The sequence below is a fragment of the Python bivittatus genome, unplaced genomic scaffold, assembly GCF_059951505.1.
Source record: "Python bivittatus isolate LINGU-HERP-01145 unplaced genomic scaffold, Pbiv_v1 ctg000980_np1212, whole genome shotgun sequence".
Taxonomy (NCBI): domain Eukaryota; kingdom Metazoa; phylum Chordata; class Lepidosauria; order Squamata; family Pythonidae; genus Python; species Python bivittatus.
In genome coordinates, this window is record NW_028277125.1 from 54,148,312 (window position 1) to 54,163,917 (window position 15,606).

Genomic DNA, 15,606 nt, shown 5'->3' on the forward strand with positions numbered 1-15,606 from the left:
AGGAAATAGCATGATGGGAATATATGCTCCCTTTCCATAGCCCAATGTCCCTCTTTGAATTTGCTTTTCTTGGCAGTCTCTCTTCTTCTTTTTTATAGTCACTATCCTGTTTCATTGGCACAGTCTTTGGACATGTGGTAAAGTAATAAAAAAGTTGCTGTTCTTGATTATGTGTCTAGAACTGTTGTCCAGGAAAGACTTACATTAGTTTTCTTTTGTCATAAACCAAATGGTTGTCAATTCCACCTACTTGGAATTGGAGGGATCACTGGAGAAAAATCTGTGTAGCATATTGGAATAACTACTCTGTGTTAAAATCGGCTGTGCAGTGTAGTTAAATGTCCATAAGACTTTATTACTTTTATTGTTATTCTTGCTGTTGTATTTTTGATAACATTTTCAGTGGGTTCTGGAAATGAGATGGAATATACTTTTTCGATATTATATTATGAACCCTGAGGATAAGTTCACTTTGATGAGGTTGAGTTAGCTATGGAAGAAAGAAATTAGCTTAATTCTCCCTTCAGATTGGTGGCAGCATTTTAAGAAGCCAAGGGAGAGAATCCTGTCAGTAGATCACTGTTCTAAAATAGATAATAATGCTTACTTGCCACTTGGGGGATGGTGGAGTTTAATTAATTAAAGTTGTAAATCACTATGAAAGTCTCAACTGGAAAGCTTTGTAGGAAAAAAAAACCCTGCAAAATATTGATAATGTTCATGTTCATTCTTGAGAGTAAGTTGCAGCTAAGTTTATGTATATAATTTAATGAAGGTGAAGATATCAAAGTAAACAAGCAAAGCTAGCAAGCAAATAAACAAAAAATATGGTGGTAACTAACAGAGAATCCTCATGAAATGTATGAACAGATACCTTGTTCCAGGATTTTCTGAAGAATATTCCTCCTGAAGCATAGATTTTACTCTGGTGGAAGAGTTTGTGCAATAATTTCATTAATGTTTAAATTATTCATTGTTTCTTTTCATATTCCACTGAAATAACTGAGGCAGCAAAAAACTGTATTAAATAATTAACATTTATAGTAAAGCCAATAATTTTGGGCAGAATTTCCAGTTGTGAGAGCCACAGAAGATGGACTTCAATAAGGAAAAACTGCAAACACCTGTCCTTATTCAGATTTTGAAAACTGCTTGCTAGAGAGTCTCATGGGATTAAGTCGATGCTATCATGAAGGTTGAAAACACTGCAATTCACAAGGGTGGGATTCCATTATTCTTGTTCAGTGAAGTCTAGGAAAGATGCTAAACTTCCAAAATAAGCATTCAGATTCTTTGGTGTGCATGCCAATGCATATAGCATGCAATGTGACGAAAGACAGCATTTTGTCATAATCATCACCAGAATATTACACCAAGGAAAAGAGCGAGTACATTAGCAAGATGATAATAGGATTGGACTATTAATGTGGCTTGCATTGCAAATGTCAAGACCAGTTGTTTTCATATTAATTCTATTCCTGCCAGGTTTAATTCAGTTTTCAAAGGGTGGGGAAGTTTTGACTATTTAATGTTGTCACAAATGTAACTTTAAGAATCAGCTATGAGGATTTGAAATTGCTGTGTTAATTACATCAAATCAACACACATGATTGCTTGTATATAAAGCAATCATGTTTACTCTAGTTGGGTTTACCAGATAAATACAGTGTTAATAATGTGATTAAGAATTCAATTTTATGTATAAATTATCATTATTTCTTAAGGGGAAACATTTGAGCAGAGCAGAGATTCATTTTTATTTATGGACTAATTGTGATAAGCCTAGCATTCAGATATTTACTTTAGCAATGTGGAAGTGAGTAATACATACTTGTTTGTATTTTAAATGTTTAGTGTATCTGATCAGTATTTGTGCACCATGTCAAATTTTATTCTGCTCATGTCAAAATACTATTATTGCTGACAAGTGTAACATATTCACATTAATTCCTTAATCCAATTTTCTAATTGCTTTTTTGGCATAAGATGGTAGCCAGTTAGTCTTTTGTGATTTGTTTGTCTTTATGGCATAATAATGCACTTTTAAAAATTAGATGCACCTAGCTTTCAAGTGACTGCCCAGAAATATATGGCCAATGCTTAGCTATAGTGGATTTTTTTTCTTGCAATATAAATTACTAGAGAAACTTCACCTTATTTCACTTTGTGAATATAATGAATACTTATTTCGAGATATTTTTTTATCCCTGTTCTGATTGTTCATACTGCAATAAAGAATTAAATATTTTTTAAAAAGAAAGAGCCTAGGAAGTAAAATCCATTTTTTTCCTCAAATATCCAATCATCCTATCATTGATTTTCTATACAATTTGCATTTTCTCATCCCTTCTATATAATGTGTATGCTAGAAAATCATGTTTGCCATCTAGCAAACCCCTCTGTGCATAAATCCCATTCATCCTCAGTGATGTAAGAGGTTTATCAGCCCAGTTTCTTACCATTCTAGTGGACTAGTAGCAGTTGCCAAGCTTCACATTTAGCCCCTTTCCTTCTGCTGTTCAAACTCTTTCAAGACTTCTACTGTGTAAATCAAGTGCTCTGCAGAGCTACAGGCAAAGCAGTCAGCCCTAAAATAGATTATTTACTGTAACGTTCTGTAGATCAAGATTCTGTGATTTTGTTTTTGATACAGAAGTTCAATGAAATGAACTTTTGTTCATTTGTTCAAAAGTTTGTGTTACTTTTTCTGCCATTTGTCTTGTCTAATAGTTATGTTTTCTTTGCACAGTTTAAAATACTGTGCCACAGACCCAAAAATATTAATTTTTCTACATTTGGTTCTGTTACTTTCAAATCAATGTTTACTGAAATGAAACGTAAAAGAGGGGAAGTGGCTGTTCCAGCCCAAAGAATTAGAAAGGACACTGACCTGGAGAAGGCTTAGCATAGAATGAAAGGGTCTTCAGGTAGAATAACAATTGTGGGATTTGAATGACTACTGTTGTGAGTCTATTGACAAGCCCAAAGTAGTAAAAGGACCATTATTTCAATATCTGACCAGATCATTATGTTGATGCAAAACATGTTTTAAGCTGCTTAATTTTAACTGGGCTGTTCCTTTTGGGGGTACTTAATTTTGCTTTTTATAAGTTGCTTTTATTCTGGCCAGAAAAGCAAAACCGGAAAAGCATATTGTCTCAATTTATTTTAAGAAGTTCACTATTTCCTGCATATATTATGTATTCCAATGGTTTATTTATGGTCTGGCTCTCTTTGACGGCTTTTTTGGCAAAGCTTAACAGCTGCTGCTTCTTTCCATCCAAAACATGACAATTCTGGTAAATAAATTGAAGTTGCTAAGTGCTTTGGGCAAATAAACATGTGCCTTATCTCTCCCCCCCAAAGCTGCGAAAACTGTATGATAAACTATACATTTCAAAGAACGTGTCATGTCCCACTGAAATAACTTTGATTTAGGGTTATGTATTTATCTTTAAACAACTGACAAACCTAAGGGTATCTGAATTATTATCATTTGCTCTATGCTGCCTGGATCTCTTACTGCAAAATTGAAATGATATATGCTAAGATTGCACTTCTGCTTCCCCTGCCTTAAAGCATGCTATAAAACACTTTCTCAGGCAGAAACGAAACTGCTGGATATAGTTGTCTTTGATGAAGTTCAGCTGAAAATGGTTAATGGTAATACTATTTGAATCAGTTTTTTAATTTATTGCAAGCAAAGACAGCAAAGATCTTTGCACTTCTAGAAGTGTTGCATTTGGCAACAATGGTGTGTGTGTGTGTGTATATATATATATATATATATATATATATATGTGTGTGTGTGTGTGTTTGTGTTTCAGAAGTGATAGTATGCTCTACATTGTCCTCTCAGAAGTTGTCCATGTTCTGCAATGGTATCTTAAGCCCATTCCAAATGAGGCTTAAGATTTTCACTGTCTCTTAGGGGTTACATATATAAGAAGACATCATCCTTCAGGGGAAAAAAATCAAACATGCAAACTCTTTCTCTATCAATAGAAGAGAATATGTGTAGCTCAGGGTTGAACTATGGAGTCCTTGGAGTTCTCTGAGCTTTGTTGTTTTCTTGCAAATCTTTCATTACCCGGCTAGGTAACATCTTCAGTGCTAGAATGGAGTGGAGTTTGCTCTCTGTTTATATGCAGTGGCTTGCCCTGCCTGTGTTGGTGGTCCCCCCCCCCCCAATAGTTCCTTGATTAGGGTATTATTTACTGCTTGATTGTATGTCTGGTGATAATCTTGGTGTTAATCTCTGCTTATCTGGGTGATGATTGCTGGTGAGATGTTCTGGTCTTTGTTTCCTTTTTATTGTCTCTCTTGAATAATGTGTAGATGTTGTTTATCTCTATGTGCCTGTTGATGGCTACCTAGTTGGAATGCCAAGCTTCCAGGAATTCCCTCGCATTTTTGGATTTAGCTTGGTCTAAGATACTGAGTTTCCCAGTTGAAACTATGGTTAAGTCTGTCCATGTATTGTGAGATTAAGGAGTTTTCATCATGTCTTCTGACTGCTAATTGGTGTTCATGGATGCGCTCTGCTAGCCTTCTGCCCTACATAGTGGTTGTTACAGTCCTTACACTGTATGTTGTAGATGACTCCTGTTTTTTCTTCTTGGGCTACTGGGTCTTTCAGTTTGCTTAGGATGTTTTGGAGGGCTTTAGTTGGTTTGTGTGCTACAGAGATGCTATGTGGTTGTAATACACTGTTGGTAGTTTCTGAAAAATTTCTGATGTATAGCAGTGTTATTCTTTTCATAGCTTGTGTTGGTTGTGTGTAGTAAGTTGAGTGATCAGGCACTTTTTGATAAAGTTGAGTGGATATCCATTTTGTTGGAAAATGATGTATAGGTGGTCTGTTTCCTTTTTCTGCTGTTCTGGGTTGCTGCCCAGAACTTAGATCTTTCTCTATGTCAGAAATGGAAATCAATAAATTCAGACACAAATTCTTAAGGGCCAAACTATACAGAATTTAGATGACACATAATAAAGCTACATTTCCTAATGTTCTTTATTTTTATATAGTGCAGTATACAAACATATATATATTTGCAGCTAATAGCAGTTGGGGATGGCATCAGCAAGAAGAGAAATGATTGAAGTTTACCTCCCATGCTACTGCAATTCTAATCAAAATCATACCCCTTTCAAGCAGCAGTTAGTTGAAAAATGAAAAACAAACCTTTTGACAATACAGGTAGTCCTAGACTTATGACAATTCATTTAACAACCATTCATAGTCATGATGTCACTGAAAAAGTGACTTATAACTGGTCCTTGCATTTGCAACCATCACAATGTCCCCACGATCACATGATCAAAATTCAGGCACTTGGCAACCGGCATGTATTTATGATGATTGCAGCATCCTGGGGTCACATGATCACTATTTGTGATCTTCTCAGCAGGCTTCCAATAAGCAAAGTCATTGGGGAAAGTTGGATTCACTTAATGACCATGTAATTCACTTAACGACTGTGGCAAAAAAGGTTATAAAATTGAGCGCGATTCACTTAATGACCACATTGCTTAGCGATGGATGTTCTGGTCCCAATTCTGGTTGTAAGTCGAGAATTACCTGTACAGTGCATAACTGACAACAGTAAGGAAATAAGGTGTGAATCTGCTTCCAAGGTAGGCTAGGGGAGCTGTAATATTAGTATCATGATTTCTAGTGGCCTGTAGAGAATTGTGTTGCTCTTTTGTGACTTATTATGTGAAGATGAGATGTATTTTTGTACATATGTAAAAAATCAGGGCTGTGCTCTAACCCTTTACTATTCAGGTTTAGTACTGTATGAGTAATGAGTAATGAAATAACAACTATGTAGTTTTATGTTCATAAAATTTGATACACAAGTAGGGAATAACTTCCAGAAGCAAAGCCAATGTGCACCTACAAGTATCATAATTTTTAACAACACCAAATCTTTTAGCCCTTATTTTCTCCTATATGTTGCTCTTTTCCCAACTCTTTTAGAACTTGCAGCATCTCTCTCCCAAATCCTCCTCCTCCTTAAAAACCTTCCTGATATTTGAGACTTCTAGGTGGAGAAATGGAAAACTAACATGCCTTCACGTTGCGGAGACAACACTGAGGTGGAGAATGGTGGCCGGACAACAAGCCTGGACCTGTGCAGCTTCTCTGGACAAGGAGAAGCCAAGAGATCACCCACCTGGGCTCTAGAAATCAGCTCCTCATGAGTAAACCCCTCAGGATCCACATGGACCTGCAGGGGATTTTCAGATAGAGTGCCAGGAACCGAGGAAAAAAGGTCAAGCTCACACCATCAAGTGGAGCTGGCTTAAGGGACACTGAGTTCACCCACTCCACTTTCTAGAGCACATTAGAATGGAATTTTTTAAAAAGTTATAGAGATCTTCAGACCAGTAGGATACCTAAACCACCTGGTGAGTGTACCTTCGACCCAAAGGATTAAAGTAAAAGTAAAGAAATAATTATATGGAGTTAAAAAGAATTAAAAGCAAAAAGCTTGCCAAGAATGGAAAGTAAGAAAGTTTAAAATGGATTAAGGGAACAGCTGAATTTGAAATATTGTTTATTAAAGTACTTTTGAACTAATTAAATAATACATACTTCTACGGGGAAAGGGATTATTTAAACTTGTTAAGAAGGATGATTGATTGATTTCCATAAATAAAGAGATAAGGGAAACTGGAAGCTGTGAAAGACCATGTGACTATTAAACTATGGAGTGCTGAAAGGGATCAAAGAGTTAAGGACTTAGGGGAAAAAAGCCTCTTTGTTTTCTACTACTTCTTTCTGGATAACAAATTAAAAGAGAAAAATGGCTAATACTAAAAAAAAGCAGCAAACATCGCAGAAGGGAGGAGAGGATTATTTATAGAGCAAATAACAAAAAAAGGAATTACACCAGAGATTTTACCAAAGATGTTGGAAGAAATGGGGAGGAATGTCACAGCTTTAGTGACAGCATCAGTAACTGCAGCTGTGATTGCATCAGTTAAAAGAGATCTGGCTTCACTAGAAGGGAGAATGGAGGAGAGATTTGCAAATATGGAAGAAAGGATGAATAAAAAAAATCTGTAATACAGATGAGTGGAGAGGTTAAACAATTTAAAGAAAAATGGAAATTTTAGAAAATAAGACAGAAATAATGAACAGAAAAATGGAAAAAGATTTGGATAATTTGGCACAACTGGAATTAAGAGAGAGTTTTGTTTTGGACTGAGAGCAGTTCCAGAGGAACCTGATGAAGTTATTAGAGAGAGCGTTATTGGATCCTTAATAAAAGTTTTGGAATGGGACAAAGAAGATATGGATGCAGAAATGGAGAAAGTGTACAGAATTAGTACAAGACAGGTAAAACTAAGAAATGTACCAAGAGATACTTGTGTGCTTTGTCAGGAAGACAAGAGACCAGATTCTTCAACAACAGTAACATTAAATTAAGGATAAACAATTCAGAAGTAATTTTGTTCAAAGAAATACTCTTCTCTTCTATTGGAAAGAAATACTTATCAAAAAATTGGAATTGGAGAAGATGCAAGTGGATCAAAAGCACACAGATACAAGAGACTGAGGAAGGGGCTACTATGTTGGGAGCTACAGGTATAGACTTTGCTAACAGTGGAATGGACTGTGAAGATGGCAGAGTTGGCAGAGATGGCAGAACTGATCTGATTGGGGATAAAATTAAATACTTTTATAAAAGACTGGAAACCCTTTATGGACTTTTTGCTGAAAATGGGGAAAATGAGTTGGTGACTTTTGGATTTGTAGATTAAAAAGGGTTGAATATGGGATAGAGGGGAACTATGTAACATAACCTTAGGGAGGGAGGGAGGATAATAAGTTTGTAAGTGCTGCAATGAAGATCAGAAGTTGCTTCTTTAATTATCTTTCCTTGTTTTTCCATGTCTGTTTCCATCTTCAATGTCTTTACAGATGTTGTTGTAATATTGCTTCTTGTCTCTTGTAACAGCTCCCTGAAACTCTGTTAAGTTCCTTTCAGAGATTTTTGTCTTTCTTGGTTTTGGCTTCTCTTCTTGGCGATTTCCATGGTTTGCTCTGACATTCAGTTAGCCTTCTTCTCTTTCTTCATTTTTGGGAGTCTCTTTTCACATTAATCCTTAACGACTTCTTTAAGTTCATCCTATAATTCCTCTGGTTCTCTATCAATGAGTTTTAGGACTTCAAAGAGATTCCTGATGTTCTCTTTGAAAATGGTATGTCTATGTTCAAGATCATAGTGTAGAAACTGACTGGCTTTCTCCTTCTTCTTTAGCTTAACTTGGACCTTGCACATGAGCAGTTTGTGATCTGTCCATAGTCAGCACCTAGCCATGTCTTTGATGCTATAATTGAGCTCATCCACCTCCTTTTAGCAATTATATAGTCAATTTGATTTCTATATACTCCATCTGGTGATATCCCTGTATAGAGGTGCCCTTTGGTTGTTTGGAGAAGTGTTAGCTATGAAAAAATCATTGGAGTGGCAGAAATTGTTAAGTCAGTCTCCATTTCAGTTTCCTAAGCCATACAATCCAACTACATTTTCCTCTTTCATGTTTCCAACTTTGGCATTCCAGTCACAATCACAACTTGGTGCATGTTCTGTCAATTTCAAATTGAACTTGATCATAGAAGTCTTCAACCTTCTCTTCTGCATCAGTGGTTGGAACATAAACTTGAATGATTGTCATAATATTATTCCATCATTGATTACATTGTAGCCAAGTACTGTTCTTGTTATACCTTTCCTAACTATAAAAGCAATACCATTTCTTCTTTGTTTTTCACGTCCTGAGTAATAAAAGATGTGTTCCTCTGACTGAAAGTGTCTGATCCCAGTCCATCTAAATTTGCTGATGCCTAAGATGTCAATTTGTAGTCATTTCATTTCATCTTTCACTGTGTTGAGCTTTCCTGTGTTCATGGTTCTTATGTTCCATGTTCCTACTGTAATTCTATCTTTGGAGCTTTGGATTTTCTTTTCCTGTATGGCAACATCAGCAACTAGATGTCCCGAAGGCTGTAATCTAGCCACGTCATAAACTCTATTAGTGCTCCAAAAGATCCTCAGCTCTTCCTCAGTAGCATGTTGAGTGCCTTCCAACCTAAGGGGCGCATCATCCAGCACTATATTGTCAATTATTTTATATTTTCTATCCATGTGGTTTTCTTGGTAAAAATACAGGAGTGGTTTATCATTGCCTTCTCCTGTGCAGTATGAATTGATGCCTTTGCCGTTGTCACTAAAATGATCATCTGCCTCCAGCATCTTCCTACATTGCTGCTGCCTAATATAGTTGCCTGCTTGCTTTAGCTGGGCATCTGGAATGACCTTCATGCCTTGGATACCCTGCTGAGAGTATATTCTCTTGGCATACATTCCCAACATTCTTGGTTCATTCCTCCCAGGAACACACATACTATACACACACATACTGCCATGATGAGGCAGCACAGTAGGACTTGGGGGGAGAGAAAAATATTTATTTTTATTTTATTAAATTAATTTTTATATATATATATGTTGAATATTTTATTAACATAAATCTGGGCGAGGGTGCGGTGTCCCTCATGGAGATGGGCTTATCTGGTTTCAATGTTGGATGGGGCTTAACCCCAGCGAAAGAGAGGAGGAATAATAATAGTCATCCAGGGGACTTTGCAAGGAGTCAGAGGCACCATTTGGCAGATAACTGGGTATATGACCCTGTTTGTGAGGATAGACTTTAGGGACAAGGCAAGGGTGCTGCTCTTGTACAGGTCTCTCTGCTGCAGACCTAATTGTGAGGATGATTTTAGAATGCCAAAGGGCATTTAGTGTTGGACACTTGAAGTTGCGACCTCTGTAAGATAATTGGTAAGTCCATGACCACCCTGACAACCATGGTTTTGTCCCAGGTGATCATGGGCTGACTCATGCAATAGACCCATTTGTTGTTTTGGAGCAGGTGAGAATGTTTTAAAGGTTTAGGACATTTCCATCGGTCTTTGTAATGGTCAGATCACTCTCTGGTTCCCATGGAGTTTTCCAAATGCCATCACTTTGTGCAGGAGAAACGATCTTTTTGATACATCCACCCAATGTGGATGGATCCACTAACATTCCAAAGGACCTTTGAGAAGATTCATGAAAGTCTGGTGGACAGTTCTGTGGAGTGCCTTACCATTGGAATTAATGGTTGACGGTGGTGAGGATTGCTCCTGAGCAGTCTGTCTATCTGTCTCTCTCTCTCTGCTGATCTAAAGGGGCTGTTTGATTTACTGAAGAATCTGGGAGATGAATTGGTGGAAGAGACCCCTTAAGTAATGCCAACACAGAACAAAGAATGAATGTTACCAAACATAGGTAAGGGCTCAATATTCAGTCTACACCATGGTAGTAAGAGTGATGAAGCAAACTTACTTCTCTATTCTTATTGCATCGATAGACAGCAACCCATCAGCTTTCTTCAGAGTTCCCCAATCTTTATTGGGTAAGCCCAGATAGGAGCAGCTTTTATTGGCCTATTGTGAATATTTTGGTTCGTATTTGAAGAATAAAATAATTTTGCTTCTGTTTAAAATTAGATGCCAACTAGCATGGTCCTACTGAGATGACAATGTCTTGTCTTACATAGTTATCTGGGGTGCCAGTGGATTCTAAAGAATTGACTGTACTGTTAATCAGCTACCTATGGATTTGATTCCTGTCCCATGTGGCTAATGAAACCTGCCAAGGAAGTGGCAGGGGGCTGGGTTTGGGTGCTGGTAAATATATTTTCTTCTTCAAGAATACATTGTAAGGTTTATCCCGTTCAGCTCCAAAGAAACTCTGGTGACACGTGGGTTCAACAAAGAAGTTTATTAGAGTGTAACGTAGGGTAGGTACAGACAAAGCCAGGGTTGGCTTGGCATAGCTTACATGGTATTTTATCATTTCCCCGTTCCTGTGTTTTGCCCCGTTGCTTAGTTACAGATTACCTGCAGTAATCCCCCCTCGCCCAAATGGCAGATTCAGTCCGGTTCTTTTGTCGTCTTGATTGCCGTCTATTGGCTGTGTGGTTGTTGTCTTTGTTGGGTTTTCCTGTTGCACGTAAAGCCGGGGGTTCTCAATTGCGCGTTGATTGCTGCGCTTCCGAGACACTGCGCTTCCCTTTGTCTGCAGCGCTTAAGGGGAGCCGGCAGCAATACAATGTATCCGCTTGCAGTTGGAGTTAAGTGCCGCCACTTGTTGCCAATCAGTCCATGGTTTGAACTTCCCCTTTTTCACTGCTAGCGCCTGGGGCAGTGAAATTGACTAGGCAAAGCTGAGCAGCAGCGTTCGCCTTGCCGTGCTGGCTGAATCCGACATACATCATTTGACATGGTTATCATAGACAATTACAGCCTAGTCTCCAACATTCCCTTCTTGAGGAAGATTGTTCAGAAAGTAGTTGGTTGACAGCTACAGATAATCCTGGAAGAAACAAATTATCTGGATCTCTATTAGCTGGGATTTAAGCCCTGGTATGAGACAGAAGATACATTAGTCATCCTGATAGATGACCTGTTGTGGGACTGGGATAGGGGAAGTATAATCTTTCTGCTCCTGCTAGATTTTTGGTGACTTTTGATACATTAGTAATTGTATTCTTTTGGATAAGCTATAAGGGCCAGGTTAGGACACTGTTTATGGTGGCTTTTTTTCCTGAGGGGTTGTTTTTAGTCAGTGATCGTGAATGAAGAAAAGTTGAGTCCATTTGACCTTCATTATGGAGTGACCATTTCCCCCATTAATACTGTAGTGAACTGAGGGAATGGCCTTGAGGGACAGGAAGAAGAGCTGCTACCAAGACAATGGTCAAATAAAAGAACCCTGAGTCCAGGGCAGAACTGTAACCTGAGAAAATGTCTCAGATAAGACACTCCCTAGTTCTCACAAAGATAAAGGGAGGGAAGGGAGAAGCGCGTTCAGACTTGCATGATTCTGTTACTATATCTTTATAATAAAAGTAATATTGGCCTGCATGACTTGTTTCCTGGTCTGGTCTGCCTTGAAGTGCTACCTTAAAGTGCTGACAAATATTTACACGAAACTGCTGCAAGACATTATTACAGGTGGTCCTCACTCAACAACTACTCGTTCAAGAACCATTTGAACTTAAAATGGCACTGAATGAATGGTACTTATGACTGGTCCTTGGAATTACAATGTTGCAGCATCCTATGGTCACATGACCACTATTTGCAACTTTCACTCCCAGTTTCCAACAAGCAAAGTCAATGGGGAAGCTGACAGAAGGTCACAGATGGTGACCATGTGATGTCACACTTAATGACAGCATAGGTTTCACTTAGTGATGGCAACCAGAAGTGCCAGAACTACCATCACTAACTGGCACAGTCACATGAAGTTGCTCTTTATGACCATGTTGTTTAGCAACAGAAATTCCAGCCCCAATTATTGTTGTTAAGTGGGGACTACCTGTAGTCAGCTCAGAATGAGGTATCAATATATGGATGATACTCGGTTATACATCTCCATGTTTGGCCAAACATGGCCAAAGACTTTTATTGCATCAGCTATGCAATAAACATATTGATCCAATGCTGGGATCAATAAGGGCCTGGATGAAGAAAAAAGGTTCAGGCTCTATCCTAACAAGTTTGAATGGCTATAGACTGTATATGGAAATATTCCAACTTTTTCACTAGAGTGATCTGTGCTCCCTGAAACAGAAGTTTCTCCTGGACTCATGGCTCCTGCTGGAATGGCAGGTAGAAACCATGGCCAGAGACCTTTGCACAATTACACCGTGTATGCCAATTGCAGCCATTTCTGTATTGGCAACTTAGTGCATGGTCATTCATACTTTCATCACCAGGCCTGACCTACTGCAGTTCAGTCCACACAGGGTTGATTTTGAAAACCATTCAGAAGCTTCAGATGGTACAACATGAAGTTGCTCAGGTAATTATGGGTACATTGAAATTTGCCCATGTGACTCCAGTAGCTGCATTGGCTGCCAGTTAGCTTCTGGATGTAATTTATCCAGTATCCAATCCTCTATTTTATTGGGCTTCCAAAGTACCATAAAGATTTGGCTGGTTAGGGTGGCATTTTGGAACATGGAGGTTTACCCTATCCTGTGGAATGGCACTGTCATGGTTTATCAGATATTTATGTGTTGTTGCTGTTTTAATTTTAACCTTTGTGATGTTCAGTAAACTGCAAAGAGTCTGTAGTAATTTAGCAACATAGACTGAGCAAGCAAATAAATAAATGCTCAAAGGAATACAGTGAATGAAAATAACAGGGGTTTTTTTAGAAAGAAATAATACAAATAGATAAATGGCAGTCTTAGTAAATATTGAATTTTCAGTGTTTCTTTTTTTTCTACATTTCTCCTGAGTTCAACCATTTTTGATAGTGTGCAAATATTTCAGTAATTATATGACTTCATTAATATCCTTCATTATCTATATCACTTTTACTTTTAAACATTTTTTTTGTTTTCTTTCATGTTTAAATAACCATTTTTCTAAGACTATGTATTTTTGGATGGTACACAATGCATTTCAGTGTGAGTTTCATTTTAAAAATAAGTTCTGTAGCTCAGTTGCATTCTGTTGGAGGAGGATAAACTGTCACAAACAAAGCTATATTTTTTGTGTGTAAATTGTTGAGTGATCTTTATCCCTTGAGTAATGAGTGCTGAAATGGTTGTTGATTAGATGATCAGATTTTTATTTAAACATTTTAGTAATTAATATTATATGCTACTACATTCGTTAGAATGAAAATTAATATCCATTACTGTATGCACTTTTTGTATTTAACTCAGTAGTCCAAATTATTCATGAAAATTTATATTTAAATCTATAAATGATATTTTAAAAGATAAATAGAAGAAGTACTTGTGGGGAAAAAAACTTAGAAGTTCTTGAATGGAAAAAAAAGAAAGTCTCATGGCATGTGAAAGTTACCACACTTATGCCATAAAACCTTCTGCATTACCCTACAAGCACATTAATAATAATAATAATAATAATAATAATAATAATAATAATAATAATACAACAGCAACAACAGCAACAACATTGGATTTATTCTCTGCCCATCTCCCCCCAATGGGGAACTCTGGGCGGCTCACAAGTACAACTTTAACAACACATACATATACAATTGATTTATCTCTAACTAACAACTATACTATATGGCCAGCAGTGGTCTCTAGATAGTCACAGCACATCTGGGCTTTTTCCTTCTCCATAGGTCTTCTCCCGCTGATCACGTCGGTTGCGTCCAGTGTTAGGTCGGGTGCAGCACCAGTTCCTGCTCCCCGCGCAGCGCCACCGGTTCCTCCCACTGAAATGGGAGTACCTATTATCTACTCGCAGATGGAAATGCTTTTGAACTGCTAGGTTGGCAGAAGCTGGGGACAAGTGATGGGAGCTCACCCCGCCACTCAGAGCTGGGTCCAAACTGCTGGAGTGGCGACCATTTCTGACTGGCAAACTCCAGCATCATTAAGCCCTGTGCCACAAATTATGCCATAATGCATTTCTAGGCTCCAAAAGACGTTCTGGAATTTGTGTTGAATGGCCTGCCTCTGCCTTTAAAAAAAAAATACTAGGTTGAAATGCAGTTTGATTTTTTAAAAAATAAAGCCAGAAAATAATCTCAATCAGATAATGCTATATTTTTTCCCCTAATTCCAGGGTTCTCCAAAACCAATTGCCATTGAGCCGTGCTCAGGAAACAAAGCTGCAGTACTCACGGTGTTTTTATGCCTGCCGAGAGGATCGCTAGGAGTTCCACCACCTGGTCAGTCAGGTAGGAATCCTCCCAAATAAGTTCCATAGCTCTAATCCAGTATTATTGTCCTAGCAGAAATGGATCTTTTTTTGAAAGTTAAAACTGAACAAGATGTCTGGGCCAGTTGATCAAATGTATACGTGGCTATTTAGAATTGGAATTAGTAGTAACTTGTGCTTTTCAGTCAGCATTCTATATTTTGTTAATATTAAACCCATTTCGAGTTGTTCTGCCTTATCTGGCAAACTAGTTATCTTTACACCAAGAAAAGTAAATCAAAACTGACAAGGTATAGTTGCATTGCTTTTATACTAGCATTTCATACTTTCAACCCTTTTAGATAAGGTGCTGCACTTAATAGAAAACCAGACAGGTAGAAAGCCATAACACTGTATGTATGTGTAGACATTATGTATGTGCGTATGTATTTTCTAAGCCTTATATGTTGCTGCAATTGAAAGCAACTGTGAATGGTTTACCTCCCAATATACAGTAAGAGGATTAAAATATAAGATAACAAAATTGCCATAATTCCTCAAAGGCCCCCTGGAAGAATCTGGTCTTGCCTTTTGAAATCCTAGCAAGACGCTTTACATTGTTAACAGAGAAGGGGGGCAGCAATGAAGAAGGACCATCCCCATAGTCCCTACTTCATGAAATAATGCACATAATGGCATGATTGACTTTGAACTGTTTTTTCCAGTCGCAAGGAGCTGGATCCTAATTAGTTTATCTCATTTGTTTGATATTAACTTCTCACTTTGTCAGGTAAGACTGTCCAGATTCCCTTTATAATATATCACTGAGGTAGATTCACTGCCAGCTCTCC

At 37.8% G+C, this 15,606-nt stretch overlaps 1 protein-coding gene across 1 annotated transcript in view; it reads left to right on the forward strand.

The window, feature by feature from the left end:
* The window catches only part of ATRNL1 (attractin like 1), a 578,187-nt gene that overhangs the window by 481,569 nt on the left and 81,012 nt on the right, over nt 1–15,606 (forward strand). The window contains exon 28 of the mRNA XM_088131807.1: nt 14,681–14,795. Within this exon, the coding sequence (XP_087987933.1) occupies nt 14,681–14,795 (115 nt within the window). The remainder of the gene's footprint in view (nt 1–14,680; nt 14,796–15,606) is intronic.